The sequence below is a fragment of the Oncorhynchus clarkii genome, unplaced genomic scaffold, assembly GCF_045791955.1.
Source record: "Oncorhynchus clarkii lewisi isolate Uvic-CL-2024 unplaced genomic scaffold, UVic_Ocla_1.0 unplaced_contig_2260_pilon_pilon, whole genome shotgun sequence".
Classification (NCBI taxonomy): domain Eukaryota; kingdom Metazoa; phylum Chordata; class Actinopteri; order Salmoniformes; family Salmonidae; genus Oncorhynchus; species Oncorhynchus clarkii.
Window position 1 is genome coordinate 52,501 of NW_027258378.1, and position 21,780 is coordinate 74,280.

The 21,780-nt window shown below is 42.2% G+C and overlaps 1 protein-coding gene across 1 annotated transcript in view; it reads right to left on the reverse strand.

Annotated features, from left to right (window-relative positions):
* Window positions 1–21,446, reverse strand: part of LOC139396827 (collagen alpha-1(IX) chain-like) — a 42,860-nt gene extending 21,414 nt beyond the window's left edge. Inside the window, exons 1-22 of the mRNA XM_071143744.1 lie at window positions 21,353–21,446; window positions 20,810–20,893; window positions 20,577–20,709; window positions 17,193–17,589; window positions 16,260–16,337; window positions 14,583–14,645; window positions 11,691–11,744; window positions 9,269–9,304; window positions 9,011–9,034; window positions 8,708–8,761; window positions 7,700–7,753; window positions 7,007–7,042; window positions 6,853–6,909; window positions 6,481–6,534; window positions 4,931–4,984; window positions 3,238–3,291; window positions 3,103–3,156; window positions 2,873–2,926; window positions 2,685–2,738; window positions 2,432–2,485; window positions 2,120–2,173; window positions 1,769–1,813 (exon numbers count right to left, since the gene is read on the reverse strand). Of these exons, the coding sequence (XP_070999845.1) occupies window positions 1,769–1,813; window positions 2,120–2,173; window positions 2,432–2,485; window positions 2,685–2,738; window positions 2,873–2,926; window positions 3,103–3,156; window positions 3,238–3,291; window positions 4,931–4,984; window positions 6,481–6,534; window positions 6,853–6,909; window positions 7,007–7,042; window positions 7,700–7,753; window positions 8,708–8,761; window positions 9,011–9,034; window positions 9,269–9,304; window positions 11,691–11,744; window positions 14,583–14,645; window positions 16,260–16,337; window positions 17,193–17,589; window positions 20,577–20,709; window positions 20,810–20,893; window positions 21,353–21,446 (1,641 nt within the window). The remainder of the gene's footprint in view (window positions 1–1,768; window positions 1,814–2,119; window positions 2,174–2,431; window positions 2,486–2,684; window positions 2,739–2,872; window positions 2,927–3,102; window positions 3,157–3,237; window positions 3,292–4,930; window positions 4,985–6,480; window positions 6,535–6,852; window positions 6,910–7,006; window positions 7,043–7,699; window positions 7,754–8,707; window positions 8,762–9,010; window positions 9,035–9,268; window positions 9,305–11,690; window positions 11,745–14,582; window positions 14,646–16,259; window positions 16,338–17,192; window positions 17,590–20,576; window positions 20,710–20,809; window positions 20,894–21,352) is intronic.
* Between the last annotated feature and the right edge of the window lie 334 nt (window positions 21,447–21,780).

Below are 21,780 nucleotides of genomic sequence, written 5' to 3' on the forward strand. Positions count from 1 at the left end.
GAGGGAAAAAAGTATTTGATCCCCAGCTGATTTTGTACATTTGCAGTCTATAATTGTAATGGTAGGTTTATTTGAACAGTGAGAGACAGAATAACAACAAAAAAATCCAGAAAAACACGTCAAAAATGTTATAAATTGATTTGCATTTTAATGAGGGAAATAAGTATTTGACCCCCTCTCAATCAGAAAGATTTATGTCTCCCAGGTGTCTTTTATACAGGTAACGAGCTGAGATTAGGAGCGCACTCTTAAAGGGAGTGCTCCTAATCTCATTTTGTTACCTGCATAAAAGACACCTGTCCACAGAAGCAATCAATCAATCAGATTCCAAACTCTCCACCATGGCCAAGACCAAAGAGCTCTCTAAGGATGTCAGGGACAAGATTGCAGACCTACACAAGGCTGGAATGGGCTACAAGACCCTCGCCAAGCAGCTTGGTGAGAAGGTGACAACAGTTGGTGCGATTATTCGCAAATGGAAGAAACACAAAATAACTCTCAATCTCCCTCGGCCTGGTGCTCCATGTAAGATCTCACCTCGTGGAGTTGCAATGATCATGAGAACGGTGAGGAATCAGCCCAGAACTACACGGGAGGATATTGTCAATGATCTCAAGGCAGCTGGGACCATAGTCCCCAAGAAAACAATTGGCAACACACTACGCCGTGAAGGACTGAAATCCTGCAGCGCCCGCAAGGTCCCCCTGCTCAAGAAAGCACATATACATGCCCGTCTGAAGTTTGCCAATGAACATCTGAATGATTCAGATGACAACTGGGTGAAAGTGTTGTGGTCAGATGACACCAAAATGGAGCTCTTTGCCATCAACTCAACTCGCCGTGTTTTGAGGAAGAGGAATTCTGCCTATGACCCCAAGAATACCATCCCCACCGTCAAACATGGAGGTGGAAATATTATGCTTTGGGGGTGTTTTTCTGCTAAGGGGACAGGACAACTTCACCACATCAAAGGGACGATGGACGGGGCCATGTACCGTCAAATCTTGGGTTAGAACCTCCTTCCCTCAGCCAGTGCATTGAAAATGGGTCGTGGATGGGTATTCCAGCATGACAATGACCCAAAACACAAGGCCAAGGCAACAAAGGAGTGGCTCAAGAAGAAGCACATTAAGGTCCTGGAGTGGCCTAGCCAGTCTCCAGACCTTAATCCCATAGAAAATCTGTGGAGGGAGCTGAAGGTTCGAGTTGCCAAACGTCAGCCTCGAAACCTTAATGACTTGGAGAAGATCTGCAAAGAGGAGTGGGACAAACTCGCCCCTGAGATGTGTGCAAACCTGGTGTCCAACTACAAGAAACGTATGACCTCTGTGATTGCCAACAAGGGTTTTGCCACCAAGTACCAAGTCATGTTTTGGAGGGGTCAAATAATTATTTCCCTCATTAAAATGCAAATCAATTTATAACATTTCTGACATGCGTTTTTCTGGATTTTTTATTGTTATTCTGTCTCTCACTGTTCAAATAAACCTACCATTAAAATTAAAGACCGACAATTTCTTTGTCAGTGGGCAAACGTACAAAATCAGCAGGGGATCAAATCCTTTTTCCCTCACTATAGGTCAGTACCCATGCTCTTATCCAGCTGCAGCTCCTCAGTGACATAGATTAGCTCTATTTGTCAAAAGGATTGAGTTTATGGCACAGAGTAATTAATGCCCATTGGCTGTAGATTAATTGATGTAAGTGGTGCATTGTGGGTGAATTAGGAATTAGAATACTATTTTAATAGGTTCTCTATGATGCCTACCTTCTCTCCACCAGTTCCTTTAGAGCCAGGAGAACCAGGTAATCCCTAGAGAGGAAACACAACATTGTCAATCAAAATCAATCTACAGTAACAAGAATTATCATGTAAATACCTAGAATACATCTGACCAAACCACTCATGCATTTGTTATCTATTTCAAAGATGTTGTTGAAAACATGAAAATCTCAAATGTTTGTAAAACAAAAGGTTGTCAATCAGAAACAATTATCTCATGTTATTATTATTATTATGTTATTTCACATCAGGATTAGAATATGGGAGGCTGAGGAGGATTACACAGGCACAACCAATCAGAACACCTGTTAGTGTGAGGTCAAAGGTCATACTTACAGGAAGTCCCTGAAGCCCCACCTCCCCTGGAGACCCAGCCTTGCCAATGGTGCCCTGTGGAGAAAGAGAGTTATGTGAGTTAAGATGAACTTTTGACATCACAGTTGTAATCCTAACTTGATTTGACAACTCCTGCTGACCTCCGTTCAAACAGTATGAATCCCATTTTATAGTGGACTTTTCAGAATGCTGTGATCTCCATTGCCAAGCCAATAGAAATCGCTGCAGAAAAGAATCACTGTAGACCTATGAGAGGGCACAGCAAAACTAGAACGATGCATCTAAACATCTTACAGTCGATCCTGTCCATACCTTTCCACCTGGCAATCCAGGAATACCTTCACGGCCATCTACTCCTGACAAACCCTAGACATGAAAAAAGAACCACCACAATTACTCCATGACAAGTGTTAATGTTCCAAGAAGGTTCTATGGTTCTATGAATGGTTCTGTGGCTTAAACGATTCTAAGAGTCTATGAATACACAACAGACAGGATATGCTTACATTTGCACCGCCAAGACTGATTGTTTAAGCTGTGATACAATAGTCACAGTAATACTTACACCCTTCCCCTTGGGCCCAGGAAGACCTGTGATTCCTCTTCCACCTTGAGATCCCTAGATAACAACACAATAGGATAAGGAACCAATCAGGGCATCAGCATTACACCATCACCACCACCCCAGACAGTGACTAAAGACAAAAATCAATTTTGTTCAGAACCCTTTGTATTTTTTACTCTGATACCCACCTCATCACCTTTAGGACCAGACTCGCCCATCACGCCCCTCTGGCCTTGGTCACCCTAACAAGAGACAGCATCAACATATTGTAAGACAAAACCTTTTTACAGATGTTTAATCAGGTCCTTCATTGAGAACACAACACAGTGCCGTATTCCTGAAACACTCACCTTTCCAGAGGTCTAACATTAGTGAAATCATAATGAACAGGAGAAGGGGATTATGGGAGAATACTTACAGTGGCTCCTTCAACACCCTGGGGACCTGGATCTCCATCATGTCCTCGTGCTCCCTGTCACAACACCAGGGGTATATTAGCATTAAGATGACAGAGAGGATTGAAATACAATTAACTTCAAAGAGGGACTCTTACCAGTCCACCTTTGGGCCCCATCATTCCAGTGGAGCCTCTGATTCCCTGAGGACCCTGGAATCACACAACAGCAGAAAGACAAACTGTCACTAACTGTCACCATAGACAGTCTGTTCTATTATCACTACTGTCTGTTCTATTATCACTACAGTCTGTTATATTATCACTACAGACAGTCTGTTATATTATCACTACAGACAGTCTGTCATATTATCACTACAGACAGTCTGTTCTATTATCACTACAGACAGTCTGTTATATTATCACTACAGACAGTCTGTTCTATTATCACTACAGACAGTCTGTTATATTATCACTACTGTCTGTTATATTATCACTACAGACAGTCTGTTATATTATCACTACTGTCTGTTATATTATCACTACAGACAGTCTGTTCTATTATCACTACAGACAGTCTGTTATATTATCACTACAGACAGTCTGTTATATTATCACTACAGACAGTCTGTTATATTATCACTACTGTCTGTTATATTATCACCATAGACAGTCTGTTATATTATCACTACAGACAGTATGTTATATTATCACTACAGACAGTCTGTTCTATTATCACTACAGTCTGTTCTATTATCACTACAGACAGTCTGTTCTATTATCACTACAGACAGTCTGTTATATTATCACTACAGACAGTCTGTTCTATTATCACTACAGACAGTCTGTTATATTATCACTACAGACAGTCTGTTCTATTATCACTACAGAAAGTCTGTTATATTATCACTACAGACAGTCTGTTATATTATCACTACAGACAGTCTGTTCTATTATCACTACAGACAGTCTGTTATATTATCACTACTGTCTGTTATATTATCACTACAGACAGTCTGTTATATTATCACTACTGTCTGTTATATTATCACTACAGACAGTCTGTTCTATTATCACTACAGACTGTCTGTTATATTATCACCATAGACAGTCTGTTATATTATCACTACAGACAGTCTGTTATATTATCACTACAGACAGTCTGTTATATTATCACTACAGACAGTCTGTTATATTATCACTACAGACAGTCTGTTATATTATCACTACAGACAGTCTGTTATATTATCACTACTGTCTGTTATATTATCACCATAGACAGTCTGTTATATTATCACTACAGACAGTATGTTATATTATCACTACAGACAGTCTGTTATATTATCACTACAGACAGTCTGTTATATTATCACTACAGACAGTCTGTTATATTATCGCTACAGACAGTCTGTTATATTATCGCTACAGACGGTCTGTTATATTATCACTACAGACAGTCTGTTATATTATCACTACAGACAGTCTGTTATATTATCACTACAGACAGTCTGTTATATTATCACTACAGACAGTCTGTTATATTATCACTACAGACAGTCTGTTATATTATCACTACAGACAGTCTGTTATATTATCACTACAGACAGTCTGTTATATTATCACTACAGACAGTCTGTTATAATATCACTACAGACAGTCTGTTATATTATCACTACAGACAGTCTGTTATATTATCACTACAGACAGTCTGTTATATTATCACTACAGACAGTCTGTTATATTATCATTACAGACAGTCTGTTATATTATCACTACAGACAGTCTGTTATATTATCACTACAGACAGTCTGTTATATTATCTGTTAAAGGTAGGTTAATGAGAGTATCAAACCGTTGGGCCCTGGGATCCGAGGTCCCCTGTGGTTCCCTGGTCACCCTCTTCACCCTAGAGAGAGAGAGGTGAACATGCAGACATCAGTAAGATGAACAGCTGCGTATGACAGAGACATTAAAACATAAGTAGGTACATTTATAGGAGGATCGAAAGATGGATTTCAAATGTAAGCTGTTTCAAAACAACTTTAATGGCCGCAAATCAACTCCCATGGACTTTAAATCAATGTTCCTACAGCCTCGTTGACTCAGATACATGACACGCGTTTCAATGAAATTGACTGTATCGCTGATCACATTGCCAAAGGTGTGTGTGCTGTCAGCTGTCAGAGACTACACACTTTGACTTGTGAGTGAAAAGCCTGCATGTTCTACACCAGACACCCTTCAATAGAGCCACTAAGCAAGGCTGAATTCTATACATGGAGAAAGTCATTTACAGCCCATATGGATACATGGAGTCTTGAATCCAGACAGACAGACAGTGAATGGAGTTATAGGCCACTAGGTGATGAAGTGACTTGGGTATAGAACTGAACTTATTTCCTTATATATGGATGTATGGAACCATTACAGGGCTGAGTGTGGCTGTGTTAGCATGGCATTCCACATCAACCATAACCCCTGCATCACTAACATGGGTTGCGTCCCAAATCACACCCTAATCCCTATAAAGTGCTCTACTTTTGACCAGGGCCCATAGGGCTGTGTTCATAAGTAGAGCACTATGTAGGGAATGAGATGTCATTGGGGACGCAACCATGGAAATAGATTACTTTCAGGCAACATATCACTCACAACCTTTCTAAATGCAATGAGGCAAAAATATGAAAAAGTGTGAGGTTTATGTTGTGCAGAGATCCTATAGCAGATAGAGATCCTATAGCCATGGAAATATATTACTTTCAGGCAACATATCACTCACAGCCTTTCTAAATGCAATGAGGCAAACATATGAAAAAGTGTGAGGTTTATGTTGTGCAGAGATCCTATAGCATGTAGAAATCCTATAGCATGTAGAGATACTATAGCAGGTAGAGATCCTATAGCAGGTAGAGATCCTATAGCAGGTAGAGATCCTATAGCAGGTAGAGATCCTATAGCAGGTAGAGATCCTATAGCATGTAGAGATCCTATAGCAGGTAGAGATCCTATAGCATGTAGAAATCCTATAGCATGTAGAGATCCTATAGCAGGTAGAGATCCTATAGCAGGTAGCGATCCTATAGCAGGTAGAGATCCTATAGCAGGTAGAGATCCTATAGCAGGTAGAGATCCTATAGCAGGTAGAGATCCTATAGCATGTAAAGATCCTATAGCAGGTAGAGATCCTATAGCAGGTAGATAGATGTAAAGCTGATCTCATGACGCATCACATGAAGCAATGAGACCAGAGGAGCTACAAAGCTCCAAGCTTATTCTATGTCACGGAAACATCTGGTCTGGTTTTCCAAGAAACAGACTAAACCTAGTTCTGGACCAAGTCATTTTAATGCCGTGTAGGTTTTTGTTCAGTTCTCTGAATGTGTCTAAAAGGTAAGCCCTTACCTTGTGCCCTTGTTTCCCAGGCTCTCCTCCTTCCCCTTTTACTCCTTTGTGACCCTAGAAAACAGAGGAACATGAAGCTTAAACACCCTCCCCAATCTCTATCACATATCACCGTTAGACTATCATTATACTAACTGTGAAGACAATAGAATAGATTTAAACCAATGACTTCTGTGAGGCTGTAGGTTGAAGCAGCTATGGTTACCATTAGCACAATATATGACAACTTATGAGACCAAGCTATCAATGCACCACTGGCTATGTTCCAATGCCCTTCCGAGCATACCACTAAGAACGTTTATCCATTAAATAACTTCATATGATACACTAGTAAGGGCATGCACTCTCCTTGGCCCCTGACCCCTGACTCACCTTCATGCCAGGGAGGCCGGGATGACCAGGTGTCCCAGGTGGACAGGCACCAGGGCACTAGACAGCAGCAGGATAAATCAACAGGGTCAGATTATCACTCATACGTGTAATGCCAGGCACTGAGTTGTGTGAACTTGAACGAACAAAGTCTTACCAGCTCGGCACTCAAATCCTGCATCCCTGCTGCACCCTGAAAAACACATCATTTTGAGAATTGTTAATCAGTTGATTAGGAAGAGTAGATGACTGTTCAACGTGACACACAAACAGCTCACGACATTCTCTGGATGTGCTTGTCAACGTATCATCAACTAGGGACGTAACACAGTGACAGTGATCCACAGATGTAATACTCACTCTAGGCCCTGCTGATCCACAGATGTACTACTCACTCTAGGCCCTACTGATCCACAGATGTACTACTCACTCTAGGCCCGGCTGATCCACAGATGTACTACTCACTCTAGGCCCTGCTGATCCACAGATGTACTACTCACTCTTGGCCCTACTGATCCACAGATGTACTACTCACTCTAGGCCCTACTGATTCACAGATGTACTACTCACTCTAGGCCCTGCTGATCCACAGATGTACTACTCACTCTAGGCCCTGCTGATCCACAGATGTACTACTCACTCTAGCCCCTACTGATCCACAGATGTACTACTCACTCTAGCCCCTACTGATCCACAGATGTACTACTCACTCTAGGCCCTGCTGATCCACAGATGTACTACTCACTCTCGGCCCGGCTGATCCACAGATGTACTACTCACTCTAGGCCCTACTGATCCACAGATGTGCTACTCACTCTCGGCTCTACTGATCCACAGATGTACTACTCACTCTCGGCCCTACTGATCCACCAGGTCCTGTTGGTCCTCTCACTCCCATAGCACCCTGTGGTAACGGACATAGAAAGCAGATCAAACAAACAGGTATGGTCCATTTTCATTCACCTTTTGATTGACGTTCCTGACAGAGGAGGTACTGTACATCACAGGAAGTTGGTGGCACCTTAATTGGGGAGGACGAGCTGGAGCGGAATTAGTGGAATGGTATCAAATACATCAAACACGTGGTTTCCATGGTTTCCAGGCGTTTGATGCCATTCCTTTCGCTCCGTTCCAGCCGTTATTATGAGGCATCCTCCCCTCAGCAGCCTCTTATGCTGTACATCCAATCAGCCATATTTGGCCCTATGACGCCAGCTCCCAAACTATCTACATGCAGTGCTTGAAGTGGACTGAAATAGGAGCTGGTATTCAGGATTTTAGGGTCCAGTACTGTTTATTTTCACCTGACAGAAATCAGGCAGGAGAAAAGCATCGGTCTGTTCCGGCCCAATTCATGCTCTGTCCACATAGGGAATCACTATGTGGACAGAGGATCTATGAGGATCTATATGTCCTGTGGATCGTTAGGTGATGAGGATCATTAGGTGATGAGGAGTGTGAGGTGATGAGGATCGTTAGGTCATGAAGATAGTTAGTTCATGGGGATCGTTAAGTCAAGAGGATTGTTAGGTGATGAGGATCGTTAGGTCATGAGGATCGTTAGTTCATGGGGATCGTTAAGTCAAGAGGATTGTGAGGTGATGAGGATCGTTAGGTCATGAGGATCGTTAGTTCATGGGGATCGTTAAGTCAAGAGGATTGTTAGGTGATGAGGATCGTTAGGTCATGAGGATCGTTAGGTCATGAGGATCGTTAGGTCATGAGGATCGTTAGGTCATGAGAATCGTTTAGGTATTTGTATTTATTAAGGATCCCCATTAGCTGCTGATCGTTAGGTGATGAGGATCGTTAGTTGATGAGGATCGTTAGGTTATGAGGGTCTGTAACTGATACTCACAGGGGGTCCACCTTTGCCCAAATCACCTGGAAGTCCTCCTGGCCCCGGGGGTCCCTGTTCAGAGAAACACGTATTAATTCACTGAAAATTATGACTTGTACTAATTTATCATATACTTTTTTTTGTTGTTGCATTTTTCATAGTTTTGAAAGTTTTTCAACAATATGTCTTCCCAATGCATCAAAGGTATCTTACCATGGCTAATGTGAACGTTATCAGACATTTTGCTAGATACTGTCCTATAAAGATGTAATACATGTGTCATGTGTGAATGTTTAATTAATAATACTGTAAAATACTTACAGGTGGTCCATCATCTCCAACGCCCTATGGAGGAAAACAGAAGCACCAGACGAGTCAATGACATAAGATACTACAGCATCTTTATAGGCTCTATGCAGGCTCTATGAAGGCTCTATGAAGGCTTCATTAATAAGCCTTAGAAGCTACGTTTCATGTGATGTGAGAAAGCTGAATGCTCTATAGCTGGGCCCTCTGAGTCTTCAGTGTGGACTGATTCCACTAATGAATGAGTGGTTCATAGAGAATAATGTAACTCACAGCTAGTCCACGAGGTCCTGGTTTCCCGGGTTCACCCTGAAACAAAGTAAAATAGCATGTCAGTTTGAAAACACAGTGAACATGAGACAACAGTAAAGAGAATATCTAATATATACTGTTAATCATCCCCCATCCAGCACCCAAAGCAAACTATGCATGTAGAAGCCATACAAGTATTTTCTCCATGAAGACATGTTTCTAGCTTGTCATGTACACACAAACAGACTTCAGTATCCTTTCCTATTTCCACCAGGACCACAGACACATACTAAACATCTAACATGCTTTGGATAAAAGCCTCTGTTGCATATATTCACATGACTTGTATTCTTATACTGTAATAGTCTAGCGACTGTTCCAAATCCTTAGACATTGTCAAACACACACCAAACACACACCAAACATACAGCAAACACACAGCAAACACACCAAACATACATCAAACACACACTAAACACACAACAAACACACACCAAACATACACTAAACACACAGCAAACACACAGCAAACACACAACAAACATACACTAAACACACAACAAACACACAACAAACACACACCAAACATACAGCAAACACACAGCAAACACACCAAACATACATCAAACACACACTAAACACACACCAAACACACAGCAAACACACACCAAACATACACCAAACATCCACTAAACACACAACAAACACACACCAAACACACACCAAAAATCCACTAAACACACAACAAACACACACCAAACATACACTAAACACACAACAAACACACACCAAACACACACAAAACACACACTAAACACACACCAAACACACACCAAACACACACCAAACATACACTAAACACACAACAAACACACACCAAACACACACCAAACATACATCAAACACACACTAAACACACAACAAACACACACCAAACATCCACTAAACACACAACAAACACACACCAAACACACACCAGACATCCACTAAACACACAACAAACACACACCAAACATACACCAAACATCCACTAAACATACATCAAACACACACTAAACACACAACAAACACACACTAAACATCCACTAAACACACAACAAACACACACCAAACACACACCAGACATCCACTAAACACACAACAAACACACACCAAACATACACCAAACATCCACTAAACACACAACAAACACACACCAAACACACACTAAACACACACCAAACACACACCAAACATACAACAAACACACACTAAACACACACCAAACACACACCAAACATACACCAAACACACACTAAACACACACCAAACACACAACAAACATACACCAAACACACACCAAACACACACCATACACACACCAAACACACACTAAACACACACCAAACATACACCAAACACACACCATACACACACCAAACACACACCAAACACACACCAAGCACACACTAAACACACACCAAACACACACCAAACAGACACCAACTACATTTTGCCGGTGTTTGGTTCCTGTGCTGTAATATTCTCCACAATTTATTTTCCTTCTTAGACAAATTAAGCCATCTGAGTAAAATCATTAACTAGAGACTCAACAAACTATGTATGTGTAAAACATCAAAAGTATTTCTCCATAAAGACATGCTTTCATCTCATCAGAAGCACAGACCAACAGTATCCTACTCCGTATCCTTTCATCTCATCAGAAACACAGACCAACAGGATCCTACTCCGTATCCTTTCATCTCATCAGAAACACAGACCAACAGGATCCTCCGCCGTATCCTTTTGCCACTTCCACCAAATATACTGGACAATTTCCTTCTCAGACAAATGAAGCCGTCTGAGTAATTACTTAACTAGAGACTTCACAGACTGAATTAACATTCTTTCAGTTTAATCCTGTGACTGAGAACCTGAGCCATGCAGGGTGCACTTGGCCCAGCAAATGTTCCCCCAAGGCTTGGGTCCTGTTCATTATGCACCAAAATGAAGAACACAAATTGGGAGGGACTTAGTGAACACGTCCAATAAGAAACTCTAATTTTGTTCTCCGTTGCAAAACGTTTTAAAAATGTTTTCCTTGCTTTTCCTAATGAACACGACTATGATGCTTGGGCCTGGTTCCCCACGGAGATTACCCAGAACTCTGGCAGGGAGGGATCAGGGATCAGGGATTAAAGCTCATTTGTCATGAGGAATTGCTTTACGCGTTGTAATTGTAATTCCTGCTGTCTTGCCTGCCAACACAGTGAGCGAATGGACGGTCAGCAGCTTGGCGCAGTCACCCGGCTGAGAGTTACCCTGGTCCCAGATCTGATTGTACTGTCTGGTGTGACAATGACCAAAGGAATTGACAAGACAGCACCAACACACCTGGGACCAGACTGTCTGAGAGTCTATGAAGCAGAAACATTAAAGGGCTCATTAGTGATTAGTTACTCACTTTCTGTCCAAGGGGACCATCGGGACCTTCGTCTCCAGTAGGACCAGTCAAACCCTGCAGAGACAGGAAGAGAGGAGAGAGAGACCAGGCTTCACTAATCCATCACAACAAAGACAGTAATGTTGTCCAACGTCAGTAGGAGATCAGCTGTACGCTAGAAAACCATAAGAGTTACCTTTTCATAAGCGATCATAACAAAGTACCTTTCTCTAAGAAATGTTTTTGCAACTTTACCAACTTTAAGGTGTGCTTTAAGTCTTCCTAATCTCATAATAATTCCAGCTGTATATGTACATGATGTCACAAAAAAGTTGCGTATGTCACACAGCTAATGGAGTGGGAGGAGCTCAGAAGTAGGCGTGTGTACGTGGGCAGGACTAAACGATGCCCCACCCACAATTAATGAATCTGTAAATACTGTGCATTAGCAGAAACGTGTATCCAGTACTTTTCAGCACAACTTGACAGAATGGCAAAGCTCTGAAATACATCCTCTTTTCCATTCTCTGACTTATGTTGGCATTTTCAAAATAGTTTCAACAAATGCTTCCTTGGATTATATTGATTTAAGATAGATCATGTTTAGTTTGAATAGATGATGGCATCTAGTCTGGAATAGGAATTATCTCCACAGACACCACGGTCAGGACACTACAGAGCATCTGAGACATCTCTCTGAGACAGTTACTGGGAGAGTGGTTAACCCTAACCCACATTCCTCTGGTCCAACTCAAACAAGCCCCATTGACAGGTACCATTCCACAGCAGCCTGAGAATCCAACTGGGACTGGAGACACCCACAGCACAAACACTGCTGGGTACTGTTTCACTAAGGATTTATGGGCGTGAGAGAAAATATTGCCAAAATAATAAAAAACACTTCACAGCAATCATTTTCTGGACAAAAACAACAATATCCATGTACACTGAGTATAAAAACATTAAGAACAGCTGCTCTTTCCATTATATAGACTGACCAGGTGAATCCAGGTGAAAGATACAATCCTTTATTGATGTCACTTGTTAAGTCCACTTCAATCAGTGTAGATGAAGGGGAGGAGACAGGTTAAAGAAGGATTTTTAAGCCTTGAGACATTGAGACATGGATTGTGAATGTGTGTCATTCAGAGGGTGAATGGGCAAGACAAAACATTGAAGTGCCTCTGAACAGGGTCTGGTAGTAGGTGTGGTAGTGGGTATATTAGTGGGTCTGGTAGTAGGTGCCAGGTGCACCGGTTTGTGTCAAGAACTGCAACGCTGCTGCGTTTTTCACTCTCAACAGTTTCCTGTGTGTATCAAGAATGGTCCACCACCCAAAGGACATCCAGCCAACTTGACACAACTGTGGGAAGCATTGGAGTCAACCCTGTGGAATGCTTTGGACATCTTGTAGAGTCCATGCCCTGACAAATTGAGGCAGTACTGGCAAAAGAGGGGAACTCCATATTAGGAAGGTGTTCCTAATGTTTGATATCTCATCCGTATGCCTTTGTTCACCCTCTATAAACCTACTACAGTCACTTTGTGAACCTACAGCAGAAGTGTGACTGAAATGCAAACTGCGTACAAAGTGATACATGGATCATGTACACTTAACAGTATGCTTTAGGATATCAGTACAAACTAATATCCTACGAGTGTTTTCCTAACCCTCTTTTCTCCCTCCAATTTGGATGGAAGCTACAGTTAATTAAGGGCAGGCCTTCCTTCTCTCTGCCTGAACAAAGAGACTGTTGTGTTACAAAGGAAACTGTCAGATTCTTAGCCTTTTCTTTGCTCCCGAGTGGCACAGCGGTCTGAGACACTGCATCTCAGTGCTAGAGGCATCTCTACAGACTCCCTGGTTCAGCGGTCTGAGGCACTGCATCTCAGTGTTAGAGGGCATCACTACAGACTCCCTGGTTCAGGGGTCTGAGGCACTGCATCTCAGTACTAGAGGCATCACTACAGACACCCTGGTTCAGTGGTCTGAGGCACTGCATCTCAGTGCTAGAGGCATCTCTACAGACTCCCTGGTTCAGCGGTCTGAGGCACTGCATCTCAGTGCTAGAGGCATCTCTACAGACACCCTGGTTCAGCGGTCTGAGGCACTGCATCTCAGTACTAGAGGCATCTCTACAGACTCCCTGGTTCAGCGGTCTGAGGCACTGCATCTCAGTGCTAGAGGCATCACTACAGACTCCCTGGTTCAGCGGTCTGAGGCACTGCATCTCAGTGCTAGAGGCATCTCTACAGACTCCCTGGTTCAGCGGTCTGAGGCACTGCATCTCAGTGCTAGAGGCATCTCTACAGACACCCTGGTTCAGCGGACTGAGGCACTGCATCTCAGTGCTAGAGGCATCTCTACAGACACCCTGGTTCAGCGGTCTGAGGCACTGCATCTCAGTGCTAGAGGCATCACTACAGACTCCCTGGTTCAGCGGTCTGAGGCACTGCATCTCAGTGTTAGAGGGCATCACTACAGACACCCTGGTTCAGCGGGCTGAGGCACTGCATCTCAGTGCTAGAGGCATCTCTACAGACTCCCTGGTTCAGCGATCTGAGGCACTGCATCTCAGTGCTAGAGGCATCACTACAGACATCCTGGTTCAGCGATCTGAGGCACTGCATCTCAGTGCTAGAGGCATCTCTACAGACACCCTGGTTGATTGATTGGCGCCTCTCTTAGGTAAAGAAGTGGTCATTACCACTTGATGAAGCAAGATAATCATTGTAAGGGTAGAAGGTGCACATATTGAGAAGTTCCACCCCCTAGCTACTGTACTGCTGCTATAACCTGAGTATGACAGTCATCATGACTAGTTATCATCAAAGATGACAAAAAAGGCGCCAATGACGACAAACAGGAAATTGAAGGCAAAAAGGATGAATGATTTGAAACAGGATACTCACATCAGCCCCGGGCACACCTGGCAACCCGGCTGAGCCTAGTTTGCCTGCATCTCCATCAGGACCCTAACAACACAACCACAATAGAAAGCAGAACAACAACAACATGCTGACAGTCAAATACATCAGAATGACTAGATGATAATGACATAGTATTGTGTTAACAATCAAAATAAAATAAAAGGTGTATAATTACAGCAGGACCATCCTCTCCGTCGTCTCCCCTCCCACCCTGAAATAGAAAAAGGCCCACTTCTGAAATGTATAGATAAATATATAAACATATATCTATATATATTCACAAATGTATACATATGTGTTTATACATAATTGGTCTAATTCCAACTCTTCAGTATGCAGCTGGTTATGTTTGTGAAAAAGGGTTGTGCTCGCCCACCATTCAAATCACATAATCGCATAATTATGAACATGAGTGGTGATAATGCTCTTTATCGTTTGGAAGATAATTCAAGTTAATCGAGGAGAGAACTTACAGCGACACCATCAATTCCTGGGACACCTGCGGGTCCTGGAGGGCCGACGGGGCCCGAGGCCCTCTGGACAAAGAGACGGTCAAACAATGCAATCAGCTATGGATATTATTGCTATACATAATGAACATGTATGGGTGGGACATACTGTATGTCTGAAAATGAAGGAGAAGTCTCCGTTAGGCTTAGCCAATAATAATTAATTCAAGGAACAACAGGTGCACAACTGCCACAGCAAAGCAAACATAAGACACCAACACAACTGAAGCAAATACCCTTTGTTCTGAGAAATGGGTTGAATCCATGTGATAGTAGCTACCCACTGGGCAGACATCAATTCAACATCTATTACATTTAGGTTCCAACGTCATTTCATTGAAATGATGTGGAAACAGCGTTGATTCAACCAGTGCGTACCCAGTGAGTACATGATGTAAATAAATACTGTATGCTCAGTCACAGTCACCCAGCTACAAAAATGAAATGATCATCCTTTGATTTGTTTCAGTATTTCTTATAGAACAAATTATCTTGCATCACTAGACCAACTAGAATCTGGACATTCTGCTAGTTGATTCCACAACAATAAATCCATGAGAATAACATAATGTAGATACACTCACCTGAAGTACTATTTCGTCAACCTGAAAACAGAGGTACACAGAGAAGGACTTACTTGTGTGGAGCAAATAAGGACAATCTGCACCAAAAGTACCCAAAAAAGTTGCCCGTGAGCCATGGTCTCTCCTGCTCTTCCCTCTCCCGGACAGCAAGAACGGGTAAAAATGTTTTCCTTTTTCTTGGATGAGTTGGGTTGACGGACCCCGACAAAAAAAGTCACCCAACTGAATCCGTTTCTACCAACTGAACCGCCAGAGGTACCATAGGCATCAAAGCCTTATGCATATTCATGACCTGCTTAGTTTTGAAAGTGATTGGCAGAATTCACGGACTGCGCCCGAACAGACTGGGAGGGTTTATTATGGGTGCAGAGGGCAAATGGAAAATAATTGCGGGCGATTTAAATGGCTTGTGATTTATTGGCTTGTGATTTAATTGTTCATCTTTCATGTTGTTTATTTACAATGGTTGCCTGGACTAGATAATACCAGCCTCTGTACTGGCTATTTTGATAATTAAATTTGATAATTTGAACGTGGTTGCAGTCTGTTTAGTCAATGGTTCTTACCGACGTCCTGGCTGGTAGGTCATTGCAGGTCTGTGGTCGCCCCACATCACAATCAATGTGCATCGATTGGAGCTCAAACTGAAAAATAAATACAATAATAATAATCACTCGGACATAAGTCACATTCACAACCTATATATATTATAATTGGCAAAATAGTGATAGTTAAATCATTAGGTATCGTCACCAATCCTCAATCGGCTAAATCATCATGTAGGCCTAGTCCTCACATCACATTACATGCTTGATTCTCAACTAATCATACTAATTTGACCCTAGCAGTAAGATAACTACTGATTGTAATGTTATTAATATCTCTTTACTGTGACCACGAATAGAGTGAACCTGCCTGATGATAAATATATATTTTTAAAGACATCCCAAACCACTTGGACAATTATTATCAAAGGGCAATTAAGCGCGATATTACGCGGACTTTTACTCTGTGATTTAGTTTTGGGACTATATTACAAACATCTCCCTATAATATTGCGCTGCCATCATAGAAACGTTGCCTGGTCTTCCCTAGACACAGCCAGGTCCTATTCTGGACTAGAACCTCTGTGTTACAATTCCCACTTATTTGTAGAAATTGACATGGCGGAGCGCCACGCATTCCACATAGGCCGCATTCAGCTAAAAATGCACTCTCGGTGTAGGTCATTTACAGTAAAACTCTCCAATGTAGGCTAGAGTGTATTTGGAGAGTGTAGGCTAGAGTGTATTTGGAGAGTGTAGGCTAGAGTGTATGTAGGAGAGTGTAGGCTAGAGTGTATGTAGGAGAGTGTAGGCTAGAGTGTATGCCGAAAAACTAGGAGTTACTTAACAAGCGCAGTCACTATTGTGCCTTAAAGTCCCAAACCTCTTGTACTTGCCATAGGACTAGCCTTATGAAATGAGGTTAAGCACAAGTTTACAAAACAATTAACTTACTGGCACTGCTAAAACGGGGTTATCCTTCAGCTTTCCAATCAACGTGTATCCATCCAGGTTGACTATACCTCTCTGGGGTGTGTTCTGAGAGTCCACCATAATGCAATCCACGAACAGAGTTACAGAACGCTTGCTGACTTTCAGTAAGATATTGTGCCATTGAGAGTTGAAGAGGAACGGTAGGAAAGGGAAAACGGCCGTCTCTCGTGTTTTATTCAATGTTGTGAAGGTGAATTCAAGAGAGAGCGATTCTCCGTTCAGTCTAACGGCAAGCTGCTCTTCGCCGTTCAAATCTAGCATTTGCCAAATATTCCAGTTCTTGGTTACGGTACTGCCGTTCATTCGTAAAACGGTCACAAACGCAAATTCAACCGGTAGTCCAAGGGGATACGCTGATCTGAAACATGGGAGAGAAATAGTCACCTATCTTGTACATATTAGCCTTTGATAAGTAGGCAAACATCGCCATGCATAATAGGCCTAAATGTTAAGGCCTAGTTGTCTCTTCATCTACATGCTTTACACATCAAGTCCAGAGTAATTTACAAAAAAAGCGTATATAATTGTAGTTAAATTATACACAAGTGATGCTATGGCTAAAACAATGTATAATTCTCCTAAAGTGAGCAGTGGCCCTTCATGTGGCCTATTAGCGCGGGAGGTAGCCCAGCGGTTAAGAGCTTTGGGCCAGTAACTGAAAGGTTGCTGGTTCGAGCCAACTGGGTGAAACATCTGTCGATGTGCCCTTGAGCAAGGCACTTAACCCTAATTGCTCTTGTTAGTTGCTCTAGATAAGATTCTTCAACCTCAGGAGGCTGAAGAAATTTGGCTTGTCACCAAAAGCACTCACAAACTTCTACAGATGCACAATCGAGAGCATCCTGGCGGGCTGTATCACCGCCTGGTACGGCAACTGCTCCGCCCTCAACCGTAAGGCTCTCCAGAGGGTAGTGAGGTCTGCACAACGCATCACCGGGGGCAAACTACCTGCCCTCCAGGACACCTACACCACCCGATGTCACAGGAAGGCCATAAAGATCATCAAGGACATCAACCACCCGAGCCACTGCCTGTTCACCCCGCTATCATCCAGAAGGCGAGGTCAGTACAGGTGCATCAAAGCTGGGACCGAGAGACTGAAAAACAGCTTCTATCTCAAGGCCATCAGACTGTTAAACAGCCACCACTAACATTGAGTGGCTGCTGCCAACACACTGACACCGACTCAACTCCAGCCACTTTAATAATGGGAATTGATGGGAAATGATGTAAATATATCACTAGCCACTTTAAACAATGCTACCTTATATAATGTTACTTACCCTACATTATTCATCTCATATGCATACGTATATACTGTACTCTATATCATCGACTGTATCCTTATGTAATACATGTATCACTAGCCACTTTAACTATGCCACTTTGTTTACATACTCATCTCATATGTATATACTGTACTCGATACCATCTACTGTATCTTGACTATGCTGCTCTGTACCATCACTCATTCATATATCCTTATGTACATATTCTTTATCCCCTCACACTGTGTACAAGACAGTAGTTTTGGAATTGTTAGTTAGATTACTTGTTGGTTATTACTGCATTGTCGGAACTAGAAGCACAAGCATTTCGCTACACTCGCATTAACATCTGCTAACCATGTGTATGTGACAAATAAAATTTGATTTGATTTGATTTGCAATGTGCTGTGAGTTATCCAGATTCAGCACCATGGACAGGGGCAGTACCAAACATGACCGGTAGATGGCAGTGTTCACCAAAACTGCAGCTCTCTGGACAAATATTGCAGAACCGTTAACCTACAGTATATATTTAATTTGACTATTGTTTCTGGTGTTATCCCTAAGATCTGGAAAGTGGCACATGTCCTCCCCCTACCAAAAGGAGGAGATCCTTCTGACTTAGATAACTACCGTCCAATCTCCAAATGATCTTGCTTTTCCAAACTTTTAGAATCCCTGACCAACTGTCAGTTAAGAACTTCTCGTTCTACTCTTAATGTGAATTGAGTTTTAGACCTGGTCATACAGTAACACCGTTTCAGCCGCTACGCTCCTTTTAGATAAAGTGTTAAGTTGCTTGGATCATAAAAATCATTGTGCTGCCTTATTTATAGAGCTTTCCAAGGACTTTGACACTGTTGACCATCACACTCTCATTCAAAGGTTGACTGAAATAGGCCTGAATCAGGCTTCTTGCAAGTGGTTTGAGAATGATCTGTCAGACAGGGTACAGTGTGTGATTTGTGATGGTGTCAAGTCTAGGTTCCTGGATATTAGGAAAGGTGTACCACAGGGGTCGGTACTGAGATCTGTTCTCTTCACTATTTCTATACATAATATTGGTCTATTTGTTCCAACTTGTAATATTCATCTGTATGCAGATGATCCTGTTATGTATGCCATTGCCCCAACTGTTGACCAGGTGTTGTTAGAGCTGCAATCTGACTTTGTTGCCTTACAGAATGCCCTGGTTTTTTTAAAGGTGGACTTAATGTGGGCAACACTAAATATATGTTTTTCTCTAATTCTCACACTTTTTTTCTCCAATGGACTACATATTTATTAATTGAATGGTTCTCCCATTGATCAGGTTCCTGCCTATGAATATCTGGGCTTTTGGATTGACAAGGATTTATCGTTTAAAAAACATACTGTGGCAGGTAGCCTAGTGGTTAGAGCATTGGACTAGTAACTGAAAGGTTGCAATTTTGAATCCCCGATCTGACAAGGTAAAAATCTGTTGTTCTGCCCCTGAACAAGGCAGTTAACCCACTGTACCTAGGCTGTCATTTAAAATGAGAATTTGTTCTTAACTGACTTGCCTAGTTAAAATAAACTTGTTAAAAAGCTAAGATTTAAAGTGGGCTTATTTTTAAAAGAAATGATCTTGCCTCTCCCTAAACAGCAGGAAACAGATTGTACAGTCAACTTTCCTGACAGTTCTTAACTATGGTGACACAATACCCAGAATACAACAAGCAGCCACTAACTACTTTTAACCCTTAGGATGCTGTCTACCATAGAGCCCTTCACTTTATCACAGGTGACAGTTTTAATACTCACAACTGCATCCTGTATCAAAAGGTTGGCTGGTTCTCATTGAAGTCCCGTAGATCAATTCATTACTCCCTGTTTGTTTACAAAGCTTGTTTACAATTAGATGTTCTGGGGCCGCTCGGGATTGATTGTTTTGTTTGACATTGTATTGGTTGTTGTATTGCTGTGATCAGGGCACCCTTGGGATTCAGACCATGGTCTCAATGGGTTTTCCCTGAATAAATAAAGAATAATCATTCTAAAATAATAATCCATTACATCTACAGCGCTAGCCGCCCACTGGATCAGTGCTATTTACCTTGTGTTAATTCTGAAGTTGAATGCTGGCCCTATTTTGTAGGCAACATGCTGAGAGGTTGATCCAGGCCCCTTTTGAACAGTTCCTCTTCTGGCCAGCTCAGCAATGTGAAACTGGGACATGATATAAAAACCTGTTGGTAGGTTACAGTACATCAGGGATACTTGTTGACATGGATATTTTTAATTCATTTTTTAAATGGTTGTTTTGTTCCCAGTAATTTGAACTCTGACCTGGGAAACTATCCTCTCCGACCTTAATCGGAGGACACAGGCCCTGCTCAGTTTGAATGTCAGCTCCAGAGGAAAAATACACCCCTGCAAAGAGGAAGAGACAGACTGACTTGTCTTGGCTGAAGTAGGATATGTGTGTGTGCGTGTGTGTGTGTGTGTGTGTGTGTGTGTGTGTGTGTGTGTGCGTGCGTGCGTGCATGCGTGCGTGCGTGCTTGTGTGTGCGTGCGTGTGTGTGTGTGCACATCCAAGTGCCACCTTCTTCCTAGCCTGCACCAGTGCTGATTGCCTTGTAGCCTGACCTTCACACTGAAAGAAGCTGCCACTGCAGTGATTACAGTACGTGGACAGACAGACATCCAATCACCCAGTGTTTGAAAAGCTGCTGCACTGCTGTACGTAGCCCTGCTGTGAGCACTGAATAAATATTATCTCTGAGTGTCGGTTGTTTCCTCTTAAGCCTAACACCCTGGCTGGAGACTTGACATCTTGGCTCACTGATGCAGTCATACCTAGCTGCACCATTGTATCATTCAGTGTCGTACCATCATGATCATCATCATTATCGTCATCCTCAGCATCCCTCATTCCTGACCTCACATCTTTAGTAACATCTCCTAAGGCAGCAGTGTAAGCCATACATTTCTATAAGAACTGTTCACATCATCATAAATTGGGAATTCACATCGCCTATACATTAAGCTTTTGCCAGAGTTTAAGAAGATAATTAAATGTACTACCCTACTGTTTGTATGTCTTCTACAGAGTATTAAACAATACTTACTCTGCGAGTGAAGGCCTGTGCTGAGGCATTGTGGGATGACATGGCATAACAAGTAGAGGAGGACCTCCCTAAAATACAAATGTCATGTCATCACAGATGTTAGGAATGCAGATGTTAGGGACACAAATGTTAGGAACGCAGATGTTAGGAACACAGATGTTGGAACGCAGATGTTAGGAACTCAGATGT